Source organism: Pantherophis guttatus, chromosome 1 (genome assembly GCF_059756535.1).
Source record: "Pantherophis guttatus breed Tessera chromosome 1, ASM5975653v1, whole genome shotgun sequence".
In the NCBI taxonomy this organism is placed as follows: Eukaryota; Metazoa; Chordata; class Lepidosauria; order Squamata; family Colubridae; genus Pantherophis; species Pantherophis guttatus.
The window spans coordinates 71,722,799-71,736,572 of NC_142063.1; the positions used below are offsets into that span (position 1 = coordinate 71,722,799).

General features: G+C 37.8%; 1 protein-coding gene across 9 annotated transcripts in view; it reads right to left on the reverse strand.

Annotated features, from left to right (window-relative positions):
- Positions 1-13,774, reverse strand: part of SIPA1L1 (signal induced proliferation associated 1 like 1) — a 177,117-nt gene that overhangs the window by 52,602 nt on the left and 110,741 nt on the right. For all 9 annotated transcript variants that reach the window (XM_087882532.1, XM_034417688.3, XM_034417689.3 and 6 more), the window contains 4 exons: positions 10,363-12,131; positions 7,727-7,857; positions 5,533-5,721; positions 2,850-3,024 (listed from right to left, as the gene is read on the reverse strand). In XM_087882532.1, coding sequence (XP_087738658.1) covers positions 2,850-3,024; positions 5,533-5,721; positions 7,727-7,857; positions 10,363-11,851 — 1,984 coding nt within the window. In that variant the 5' untranslated portion in view covers positions 11,852-12,131. The remainder of the gene's footprint in view (positions 1-2,849; positions 3,025-5,532; positions 5,722-7,726; positions 7,858-10,362; positions 12,132-13,774) is intronic.

The window sequence follows — 13,774 nt, forward strand, 5'->3', positions numbered from 1 at the left end:
TATTTATTATTTATTATTAAATAAATAAATAAATAAATAAATAAATTTATATACCGCCCTACTCCCGAAGGACTCAGGGCGGTGAACAGCCAAAAGATAAAATACACATAATACAAACGTTAAAAAACCATTTAAAATACATTAAATACTTGGGCCCAAAACAAATTTAAAACACTCCAATTTATAAGACAAATTTAAAAATAGCAATTAAAAGGGAAGTTAGGCCAGACCAGCCTGCTGGAATAAAAATGTTTTGAGGGCACGGCGGAAAGTGCGCAAATCCGGGATCCTCCGTATCTCTGGGGGGAGCTCGTTCCAGATGGCAGGTGCCCCCACAGAGAAGGCTCTCCTCCTGGGGGCCGCCAGTCGACACTGTTTGACCGACGGCACCCTAAGGAGTCCCTGTCTATGGGAGCGTACTGGTCAGTGAGAGGCTACTGGTGGCAGAAGGCGGTCTCGTAGGTATCCCGGTCCTAAGCCATGGAGCGCTCTAAAGGTGGTAACCAAAACCTTGAAGCGCACCCAGAAGACCACCGGGAGCCAGTGCAGCTCGCGCAGGAGGGGAGTCACATGGGAGCGCCACGTCGCTCCCATAATCACCCACGTGGCCACATTTTGGACCAGCTGGAGCCTCTGGGTGCTCCTCAAGGGGAGCCCCATGTAGAGAGCATTACAGTAGTCCAGGCAGGAAGTGACGAGGGCATGAGTGACCGTATGTAATGAGTCCTGATCCAGGAAGGGACGCAACTGCCAGATCAGGCGAACCTGATAAAAAGTCCACCCGGCCACAGCCGTCAAATGCTCTTCTAAGGACAGACATGAGTCCAGGAGGACACCCAAGTTGCGAGCCCTCTCCGTGGGGGCCAATGACTCACCCCCAATAGTGAGTGATGGCACCAACTGACTATATCAGGACATCGGAAACCACAGCCACTCGGTCTTGGATGGGTTGAGCCTGAGTCTGTTTCTCCCCATCCAGATCCGTACAGCCTCCAGGCACCGGGACATCACTTCAAGGGCATCATTGGGGTGATCCGGGGTAGAGATGTACAGCTGAGTGTCATCAGCATACTGGTACTTCACCCTGAAACCACGGATGATCTCACCCAGCGGCTTCACATACATGTTGAACAGAAGGGGTGACAGGACTGATCCCTATGGCACCACACATACAAGGGGCCTCGGGATCGACCTCTGCCCCCCTGCCAACACAGACTACAACCGGTCGGAGAGAAAGGAGAACCACCGCAACACGGTGCTCCCCACCCCTAACTCTTCCAACCGGTGCAGCATGATACCATGGTCGATGGTATCAAAAGCCGCTGAGAGGTCTAATAGGACCAGGACAGAGGAGCAACCCCTGTCCCGAGCCCTCCAGAGATCATCAACCAATGTGACCAATGCCGTTTCCGTGCTGTACCCAGGCCTGAAGCCCAACTGGAACGGATCTAGATAAGCCGATTCATCCAGGTACTGAGGGAGCTGTCACGCTACCACACTCTCAACAACCTTCGCAACGAAGCGAAGGTTGGAGACTGGACGATAATTAGCCAACACTGCCGATGATTTACTTCATCCTATCATTAGATAGGATGATTTACTTCATCCTATCATTAGTGTTACAGATAAATTATCGTATCTGTATGCCATAAATATCATAGGTAAATTCATATATTCAAAACCATTAGCAGGTTTATAAGTTGTGCTCTTTGCAATACAAGCTATTAGTGAGAATCTGATACTTCTCAATGCATCTATGTTAATACTGTCTGGTATCCAGACTTTTAAAAGTTTGATTATCCTCAGAAACGAACCATACTTTCCATGACAGAGAGAAGCTAACATTTATCTTATTTATGAAACAAAACATTGATAGCTGGAAATAAATGCAAACTACAGATGTAGTTTTATTTGGGGTGATTAATATGTTATTATTTTATAGCTATATATTCACATTTATTTTATTAGATATGTGTCTTTTTATTTTTAAGCATGGATCGTTTAAATTTAGTAAGGTTTAAATGAGTATATGTCAAGAATACCTTGAGTGATATATGTGGTGCGATTTATGAAGTCGTTTTAGGAAATGCCTTAATGATTATCTCTTGAGAATTAACTAATACATGAAAACGTAAAAAAGGACCTTGCTTGGAAAATGAGATACAGGTAGTCCTCAACTTACATTCATTTGTTCAATGATTGTTTAAAGTTCTGGAGACGCTGAATGAAGGGATATACAACCAGTTCCTGAAGTTATAGCCATTGCAGCACCCCCCGTGATCACATGATCAAAATTCAGGCACTTGGCAACCTGTGACACACTTACAACCACAGGGTGCTTCAACTCCCCCACCCACCTATCTCCCCTGATTTTCCCCTTTTGGCACTCTGCACTCTATGGGCCCTGGTGCCATAGTTGACCTTTGTCATCTTGCTCACACTGCTGACCATCCTGGCCCAGCCCTCAGTGGGACAGCTGCAGACCACACAAGGCTTTCTTCCCAGGGTTTCACATGGCAGTTTCCTTGCAAGCCCTGGGAAAGATGCCCTCTCTTGGCCAGCAGCTGCCTTGGGAAGGGTTAGGGTGGGCATCCTTTTAAGCAGCAGGGATAAGAACATGATGAAGGTCAGTTGGGGGGCAGAGCGCAGGGCAGCAGGGACTATGGAGTTCAAGGTGGTGATGGTGAGTGTGGCTGGGACTGGGCTGAGGTGTCCGAAATTTCCTGAGTTGGCTCCAGCTTTGTGCTGTGCTGCTGGGGCAGCTAGTGCTTCCCAAGGATTGCAACTTTGCTCTCACTATTTTCGTACTCATTATTTTCATTATTCTGAATAAAAAAAGGTAGTCTTACTCTTTGTGTCTAGCTGGGCACGATACTTTTCAAATCCTTTGAGTCGAACCCGTTCTCCCAGCAACTGAAGAAACTCTTCAAAGGCCGGGCCTGCTGATTCATTATTGTACATTTCCTCTTCTGTGCTTTGCCCAGACTTGCAGTACATGATTCCCACTTTCAGCTGATAGCTTAACTGTAAATATAAATAAAAACTCAAGTTTGCATTCTTGTATTATCTGTGCTGCATCAAGAGGCACAAGGCTACTCCTTTCAAAATTCATCTGTTTTCTGTAATAAGAAAGCTGAGTGAAAGAAATGAAAATGACAAAGTTCTATATATTTACTATGCTGTATTTCAAATTGCTCCACAAAATAATTCAGAGACTATTGGCATTCCCAATTCCAAATTTCACACACACACAAATTGAAAAACACAAAAGAAAAAAGCCTCAGTACTTTAAATCCTAGGTTTGAAAATATCACCTTATTTTTTTCTGAATTTACAATAATTTTGGTGTTTAAAGATAATTTGAATTTAAATACATAAAACAAGATGACCATTAGTCTGATCCAGTCAAATCAATGACAAGAATTCTTAAAATGTCAATTTACAAACAGCTTATATGTTAAAAGATGTAATTTAAGGTAATTCAATAATCAGGTTTTCCTCATCCAACTATATTACTACATAAAATTTACTAAAATAATGCTTACAATTGAAGTGAGTAACCAATGACAGTGTAAAGAAATCTTTTCATCAGGTAATGTTTTCATCATTAGAAAGTTACCAAAAATTGTAATTTGGAAAATAGATTAGCCAAGCTACTACCTTCTCACTAAACATTGAGTTCTCACAAAAGTACCTAGGCTTTTTATGCTCACTTCATTATATCTGTTTAAATTATTTTTATGCCATTGGTATTTAACATTTATTATGCTTGCTATATGGACAGAACTAGAAGAAAAAAGTCTATGGAGATTCTCAGTCATCCAGGTCATGGTTGTCCCAAAGGTGCTTTTTCAAGAGGCAACTGGACTTTCTGGTTTTTCTTGGAAGACATTTCACTTCTCATCTAAGAAACTTCCTCCAAAGATGAGTGAAATGTCTTCCAAGAAAAAGAAGAAAGTCCAGTTGCCTCCTGAAAAAGCACCTTTAGAAGGATAAAGGCACAGAAAGAAAGCTGAACTTTATAGAGCAAAATGAAAATATATTTATATCCAAAACAGATATTCAGTTAAAATGGGAAAAATATTTGGAAAAGTCACAGTAGATTAAGTATGCATGGTTGTGGTCTATGAGTGTATGCAGAGAAACACAGTGAATTCCTGTTAAAATAGGTTTCTAATGTTCTGACAGAGCCAAATATTGTTTACCATTCTGAATATTCTTCAGAGCCCTAGTTGTCAACTTGCCAGGGACCGAGATACAGTATATTGTAATAAAATCTGCTCCATCTTCAATTTCAGAATGTTATCTGTACAACCCTGAGAGGCCTAAAATCTACTGACTATAAAAAGATGCTTCTCCCAACTTTACATGGCTTGAAGTTTTGATTGGCCTTTTGGCCATACGCAAAATGCTCAAAGAGCCAAAGAGTTAAAGAAGTCATATATTATTTATAAAAAAGGAAAGTAAGTATTTTTTGAAATTTGTTTTTAAACAGAGGATCTCAAAAATGAGGAAAAATTCTCTATCTTGTTTACATATACCTATGCTAGAGAAAGAAGCATTCTTAGTACAACTCATTTTTTCAAAGAACACTTCTAAGACTATATTAACATCTCCCAAATTGCCTTAGGTTCTCAATAATAGCACTTGCATCGTATCTTGGATAAGCTTCAACTTGCTCATTTTCATCTACTCTTGAACTGATGACCTATACTGAGCATGAGTTGAGTAATTATCGTGTTAGTGATTCTTAACTCCAAAAATCTGGATGGTCCCTCCTATTTCTAAAGTTAGCATAACAACCAAAATGATATCCTGTAATATTCCATAAGCCAAAATAGTATACTAGCATTGTTTTCTGAGGAAAACTTTTTGGAAAGAGATACTGGAATAATTATGCAGCTCTAATATTTCTGGCAGCTTAGAAAGATTCTAAAATTGATTAAAACAAAGGCTGTTGAGAACAACAAGCTAATCAAAATGATAACATTGTTCCCGCTCATCTCCTGAAAAGGGTAGTTCAATACAGCACAAAGGCAGAGAACAAGTGTAGAGTATATCTATGTCATTAGCTTTATCCCCAAAATACCTGAATTGAATGCCATTAACTGCAAAGCTTTGATTAATATCATAGAATTACAACTTTAAATTAATGTTTTACAAGCAGTACTAAGAACCTAATGAAGTTCATTGTTAAAATGTATTGCGATGGTAGCTCAAATGTCAAAGGTAGAAAAGCATAATTTTGAATCAGCTTCTTATGCGATGGCTTGTAGCAGTGTATGAAGAAAATAATTTGTAATTGATAATATAATTAAAATAGTTATCTGTTTAAAACGGCATGGATCTTTATTTCTAAGTTGCTCTTCCATGTGTCTGATTAAATTATTTGAAAGCAAACTAACTCTTGAAATGTCTTATTCTTTAACTTCAATATATGATAGATTTCTATAACATTTTTAAGATAAACAAAAAAAGCCAACAGATAAGACTAACCAACTAAAAACCAAAAATGTGCAATTTAAATCTTACCCCTTGTTCATCGAGTTTCATAAGTTGCTCTGTCACTTTAGGGGTATTGAAAGCCAACCTGAGGCAATGTATATTTAGTTCAGGAACCACATGTTCTAGGACTTCTTTCAAAGGCAACCCTCTGGCTGTGCAATGCTTTGCAGTTGAAGGTATTGCATCTTCCAAGACAGTACCCCTTAGTGTTGTAAGCTAGAAATAAATATATATATATATACCAAGTTGCAAAGAAAATTTGCTAGTAATAATAGTATTTTCTAATTCCCTCACAAAATAACAGTTTAAATGGAACAGGACAATTCAAAATGTACTACTAATTAAGATGCACATTTGTTTTTTTTATTTAGTGATAATACAGATAGTCTTTTGACTTACGACCACAGTTGAGCCCAAAATTATGATAAAAAGTCGTGGCAGTTGTTAAGTGAGGAACCCATATAATTGCCTGGCCTAATTACCACAATCCCTTTTCCCTCTGTTCAGTCATTAAGCAACCATACAGGGTATTGAGCAGAGCATGGGGTACCTTGTGGGGAGGCTCTGGGAAGTCTCGTGCAGGCCCAGCAGTGCTCTGCAGCACCTACTCAGCTCATACAGAGCTGGCGCCAGGCCTCCCAGGGCCTCGCCTACCACTGACGCTCACTGGGCTCTGCTTTCCCACCTTGCTCGATTCCGCACTCTTGGGCCTCCTCACTCCATCATGCCTCAGTTCACTTACCTTTACTGGGACAGGACCACATGGACTCTTTATAAGAAGGTTGTATGGCAAATTGCCAATTCTCCACCCCAAACTAAACTTCAGAAAAGCTAAGTGAAAGTCTGACAAACGAAGAGAGGAGGCTCTAGAGTTTAACACCTAGAGGGACCGAAACAGGCTTAAGGCTGTGGGGACACAGCTGGGTGAGAGATAGGCCCAAAAGATCCAGTGGAGTGAGATGGGGAGGGAAAATTGGCAGGTGGAAAAAACTGCAGCAACCCTGCAGTCAGTCATAAGAGTGGGTGGATTGCAAAGGGTCCAAATTTTGTGTGTCTTTTTTCTGGAATATTTTCCTTCCAATCCTATCCAAAAATACAGGAAGAGCCACTTCCAATGTTTTCTCAGTAATCTTTAAAATAGTTTTTAGTTAAGACTATAATTATATTAGTAGTATTAAAAAAAAGCAAACAAACATTTTCCTATCAATTCAGTGTTTAGGTTGCTAAATACAAAATAATAATATGAAACCTGTATTAAACAGATAATGTTTATGAAATAAGTGACAATTTATTAAACCATTCAACATTATTTATTTTATTGGAATGATTTTGTTAAAAGTTGTGGAAGCTAGCAAAAATTATTAAAGCAAAATATCTGATATTTGCATAAATTATTACCTTTTTTATTCACTATCGTCATCCCTTAGTCTGACAATTTTGTTGCCTTTTTAAAGTACCATTTTATAATCAGTGAAGTGATTTAAAAATTATTTAAAGTGTTGATCTGTCCTTGTAACCTCTGCTAGTTCTATCAAACAAACTTCTACTTTCATCTAACAAAAGCTAATGCTATATTCTTCATAACCATGACTTAAACATTCTTGCCATCAAACAGCATTGTCTTTAATGCAGAACACATATAAAGCTATAATTGTGTACCATTTTATATTTGCACTGTAAAGCACTGTGAAGTGCTATATAAATCTAAGCAGCCTTGTCTACAGTTATATTGCTATTGCTATATAAAAACTTGCCTTATTTTTCCAATGTATGTATCCACAGCTATCTTCATAGATTAACATAGTTTATTATTAACCCCCCAACTCTAAGAAGCATATCAAAGGCTGCCACTGAAACTTAAGTTGCACATCACTTGTGTGAGATTTCTGCCCAGTATTGTTAAAAAAACAATTCACTGGCTTTTTAATTAGGTTATTTCTGAGTCTTTCTTCTCGAAACATAAAACAACCATGCATAAGAGCATGTTGGATGGCAAAAGTCTTGAGATATTTAATTCCAATGTCATATAAATTGAGAAAATGTTTTGTACAGGAACACCACTCTGATAAATATTTTCTGAGGTTTATAAAATGCACAACAGTTTGCATAATATTAATTTACTGACAGCTATTATCCTTCCAATGTTTAGGCATATGATTTTGTAACAAGTTCAACATGGAAATCAAATTTCTTATTTCTTTACTGCCCAGGTATCACTTACCTCACTAGTTCTGAAAATAATGCGGTAGCTATACTGGGAACCGTTTTCTTTTATTTCCTCAGGTTTTTCTCTTCTGAGGCTGACAGCTACGGGACCAAGGTTTTCATCTGCCCCAAAGTAGTTCCAGTGTTCTTGTGCAATTAAAATCAAACACATATTTGGGGGAAGGAGGTGGACAAATGAAAGAATAATTACATTTCACAAAAGAAAGATACATATTAATGTTATCATAATATTTCTAGGTTTTAAGACTAGTTCAGACAGAACAATTTTGCTTCAAACACAAATTCCAACCAAGCGTAGGCACAAAAACATAACATGTAACATGTGGATCAGACAATCAGAATTAAACCTGAGCACCATCTAGAGATTTTTTTTTTTACGCCAATTGTATCAAACCCAGAAATATCTATAATTATGATCAACTGGCTACATGTTCCATTGTCAAATCCGATGGTATGCAATCATATATTGATTTTTCAAGTACGGTCATTCAAAAATATTCTAATCTAAAATCATCTTTCCTGTTATTCTTCCTTTTTATCTACCGTGCCAAATATTCCCAAATATACATAAAGTATAATAAAACATAAAATACTTAAAATAAAACTTATAATAAAACATACAAACCAAAAGCAATGAACTATCATGTTTTCAGATGGAATTCCATTCAAGTCCAACTCTATATTGATTTGAAAAATTAAACTGGTCAGACCTGGTTAAAAGTTTTATGGATAATATATAAGAAATACCAGACTATTGATCAGAATGGAACACTGAAAACATAACCTCAGAAGTAGGTAGCAGCAAAGAGTTCCCATATTTTTGCTAAGAAAGAAATGGATGTGTCTTATAGTCACTGGGACTATAAAGTAAACTCAAAAGATATTTTACATTGAATTATGTTCATGATACTCTGTTTCTAGAACAATAAGAGCAATGTATATACAACTGCTTTTTTAAAATGAAAAAAAGAAAAGATATCTATTTCATAGGTTTAAATCTATAGGTATTTGAAGTCCTTCTTAAAAGTCTACATTTGATTATCACACTGAATGACATAAGCTCTTCTTAAAGTTGTACATGCTTTTTATACAAGTAGTCCTTGACTTAAGACCATTTATTCAGTGAGTGTCCGAATTTACAACAGCACTGAATCAATGGTGATTATACAACTAGTTCTCAGAATTCTGGCTGCCCCAGCACCTCTGTAGTCATGTGATCATGATCTGGATGCTTGCTGTTCACAACTATGATCAGTTGCCAAAAGTGTTATGATCACATTATTGCCTTTTGCAACTTTCCATGCTTCCGTCCCCAGAAAGTCAAAGGGCAAGTCAGTGGGGTAAGTCTTTGTTACCTGCACAACCTCTCACTGCCCCTCTGTGTTCACACTGTGTCAGCCACTTGTGGAACCTCATACATCCTCCCTGACCTGTGAAGATACCCTTGCATACCTCCACACATTCTCCCCAACCTATGAGGCACATCTCACACACCCTGAATGGCATCTCTCATGCACCCTTGCCAACCCTCCCCCACACTCACAAACACCCACCCACCCTCTCATTCCCTCCCCCACCTGGCAAAAGCCACTTACCTGCCTGTGTGGGCTGGGGACTTGCAACTTCCAACCAGCTTCCTCATTGACTTTGGTGTAGAAAGCTAACAGGAAGTTGCTTCACATAATGAATGAACTGCTAAATGCTAACTGCTAAATGACAAAAATTTCCATCTCAAGTGCTATTGTAAGCCAAGGACTATTTGTAATGTTAAGCTTTTAATGATTATAATATTGACAATTGTTTTGAATACTTTTTTTTAGCGTTTGTACACTACCCAGAGTAATTTGTTTATGAGATGGGCAGCCATATGAATCTGATGAATGCATTAATAAATAAATAAATAAATAAAATCTCTCTCTCCCTTTCCAAGTGTTCAGGAACTAAAAGGCTTCTGCTTCCATTTAAATTAGGATCAAGAGTTGTGGTCATTATTAACAAGCCACTTTAAAACACATCATCTTTAAACGATTGTTTTTGAGGCTAGCCTCAAATTAAATTAATCATAGTTAAAGTTCAAGCCACATAGTAATTTCACAGCAAAAAGCTTTCATAGTGAAAGCTTCTGGAAAAGAGAAAACCGAGAAAGAATGCAAACCTATAAGGAAAACATGTCCTTCTAGCTCTGTCTTAAATAACATTACAGTTCTTCCTCAGTATTAAAATATGAAATGCCAAATTTGTCATATGTGTCATAAATTACAAACAGCATATAATAGATCCATATGAGGATTTACTTTGATAAAGAACTTCATAATGGAAAGAGATGGCATGATTTGACTTAAGGAGATACCATGTGCCTCAATGGGCATTTTCAAACGTCTGAGAGACCTGAAAATGCTAGTGAGGTTTGTGAAATAAAACAGTTCAGCTGCTTTTCTTTTCCTTCTTCTTTTTTTTTAAAGAAATGAGCAGCCTGGTATGCTTCTCTCAAGTCTTTGCCAAAGCAAAGACAACATGCCACAGATGATTTGTACAGGCCTTAGTAGATAAATGAACACTGTGCATCAAAGCAGTTCTTAGGTGAAAGTTGAGTATACAGCAACATTTCCAAAATTATTAATAACTACTCACCTTTCTGATAGAAGAATTTCCGATAGTAATATGCACCAAGATCCACATGTTCAACAATGTACCTCTTAGCTCTGTCCAAGTGTAACATCAGATTTTCCTTGGGTACTTCAAGTACGGCCACTCCCGCATTTGTGCAATGAGAGCTAAGAGTAGATTCAAAAGAGGCACTTTCACAGCCACTAAAGGATCCAGAGTTAGATTTGGTGAGACTGATATTTCTTTCTCCTTCCCCGCCGATCTCATTACGAAAATACGGACAACTCAATACAAGATCATTGCTTTTATCATCTCCCTGGTCCACATTTAAAGTTCCTTTGGAATTCAGTTCTTCTGTACTACCCATAGGGGAATTAAAACTTGCAGAATGGGATAACGGTCCAGAAGCTAACGATGCAACTGCAGCAGCAGAAGCTCCAGTAGTTGTATTCCTTCTTTTTATAACATTATGCCGGTTAACTGCCACTTCATTTAAATCAAATAATACACTCTGAACATCATAATGAGCAAAACATTTGGGGCAAATCCAAGGCTTGACACTATCTTCTGATCTGCTGTCTTCTAGATCTGAAGTCTTTCCGAGATCTCCTTCACCTTTGGCATTACGCAGCTTGCGAAAAATAGAAGAATCTCCTGTCTCTGATTTTGAACGCCTCTTCAGTGGTTTCTCCCTTTCTTTAAATAATCGAAGGTTCTCCCTTTGAGTAATGGGTCCATCTATCACATCCAAAGAAAATCCTGAACCTTTACTTCCACTAGCTATAAGGAGTTCATTATATTTGCTGGAGGCTGAACCTCTTGGATCAGACTTATCATCTTTATAATCTTTTAACAAGTCAAAAAAACTTTCCCCTGAGGTACCTTGCTTATCTATTGAGGAGGTGCTACCATATTCTCTGTGCAGTGATGGTCCTGATTTGTAACTGGGTGAGATACATTCATCATAACTATCCACATCAAGCTCACTTAAGGTGATGTCACTATTACTACGCTGTCTTATTCTACGAAGAGCTTTTCTTGGGGAGCTGTGGTAACCATCAGGCGTAAGAAATCTAGAATCTAAATTCTCAGATTGTCTTGCTTTGTTTTTAAGTGTGTTTTGGATACTCTTTAACATGACAGAATCACTACTGTTCAAGTTAATAGAACTTCCCTGACTCCCTGGACTACTTTTTGAAGACATACTATCCAGACAATTTGATGTATCCATTTCTTGACTTGATCTACTGTTTTCTTTGACATTCTCCTTCCTTGGGGGCCAGTCTGCAATCCTTGCTCTAACTCCCATTTTAGGAACTCCAGGGTTAGAAGTAAGATGGTGTGATCCTTCATTGCGTGGAGGGCCTACTGGAGCCATCACTGAAGATCCCAAGCTACCATTCTGTGACCTAAAGCGTCTCATATAAAAGTCATCTGAATGTACTTTAGGGGCAACATCTGATATTCCGGTAGCAACAGCCCTTTCAGTCTGGGACCGTTTCAAGCTGGTCATTATTGGAAAGTGTGTTTAGTCTTAGTAAGCTCCAAAGGAAAATACAGTCATGTCTGCCTTTTAAATGTAAAACTCTCTTCTGGAGAAGATCCTCCAGAAAGTATAAGGGGTGCATGAGATCCCAGTTGTGATCATTTAATTTAGTGGCAAATGGTCTAAAGATGCTGTTCTTCAGTCATTTTTCACTTCTTTGGAATTGAAATTCACCCATTTTATCAAGCAGTCATCTTCCACACATACAAAAATATTGGGGGCCAAAGCTTCAATATTCACTTTAAACCTAGAGCAAATAAAGAAATACACAGGACAATTAATCATTGTATAAAATAAGTTATAAAAACAGAAGAGCTTTTTATAGTAGCTACTTTCTCAGTATATTTTGCCCTGTGTTATCAGTGACAATGCAGAACATAGCTGATATCTTAGTCTCTATAAAGAAAATGTATTTTTTAAATATTTAAAATAGATGTCTATAGAAAGCGTGCTATCATTTCAAACAGATGAACACCTCTAAATAACAGATAGCTCAGTATGAATGAACTACATCCCAAAGTAATGCTATGGAAGTCAATTTTTTCAGGATGTACTTCCTCATTTTTGTTATTTTGCCCTTTTGTACCATCTCCATGTCAGATGTTATTTTGAAATAGATTATAAAGGGGGAGAGAGGAGGCCGTTTAGGGAATGTGGGAATATAAAGGCCTGTTTCAGGGCCAACTCCCCTGAGTTTGGAATCCAGTAACAGCCATTGTTGAGCAACCTGTCACCAGCACTAGACATGGTCATTTTTATTCTTTCAGGCCTTTTCATTATTAATCATCTTTAATGTTAATCTGAGATTGTTAACTTCTTACTGCTGCTTTTATAATTTATCATTTTATTTTTTTTATTTTGTTTGTTCTATTTTGCATATTTTATAAAATCCTTTAATCTATGGTTTTAGTAATTATTATGTATGAATCAAACACAAGAAAAATATATATAACTTCAGTAGCAGTCATAATGTGCGAGCAGTTAGCTAATGACAGCAAAAAAGCTCCCTTAGAGTCAAATTACATGTTATGTAAAACTTGCGAAAATTTTAAAAATGTAAATAGAAGCTGCTGGCAGACAGAGATAGAATTTTTCTCTCTTGTATGAACTCAACAAAAATCTCCGTGTTACCTAAATAAAAGCTGCTTTCTCATATTCATGACAAATACTTACATTTTTTAAAAAGGCTTTTGAGAAATTGATCAACTTTTTGACACTTAAATAGTGTAAAAGACGATATACAGGTTGTAAGTCAGGTTTCCTTGATTAGCTGGGATTGTACTCAAAATAAGATGAATTTTTTACCAATGCTATTTCTAAATGGCATTTTGTGGGTTAGCTCCAGATATAGAATCATCCTCAGGAAGGTGACTTTAATGAGTTCTTATCTCATCTCTGTGTGCTATACTGGTTTACCAAGAATCGGCAAATCGGGTATTGGAGGGGAGGGAAAGGAGACTCAAGCACCTGCCTTAAAATTGCAACCTTTTCCCCACCTGACATGGAGACAGTTCAGAAAGAAACCAAACTTCCTGTTCTTCCTTTTGCTGCTAGGTTAATGGCTTCCTAGAAAAGGGAAAAGTAGAACTAGATATGGAACACCTCTGCCTTTCATTTTCACACTTTGAAATTCACCAACCACCTCTATCTGAATTACTGCTTAATGTCCACAGATGTTTCCGATACAAACATGCATTCTAAAAAACACTGTTAAGAATAAAAATTTTCAGAATTCTTCTGTAGGCTTGCATCCATAGAAATGCATGCTTAACTGAGCTCTTCTCATCTCTTTCCCAGGGTGGCCTCATGAACATTCTATGGACTGGTTCCTAAGGCCTGGATATATTCTAGTACAGGATGGGGTACCGCATATGGTTGAAATCAAACAGC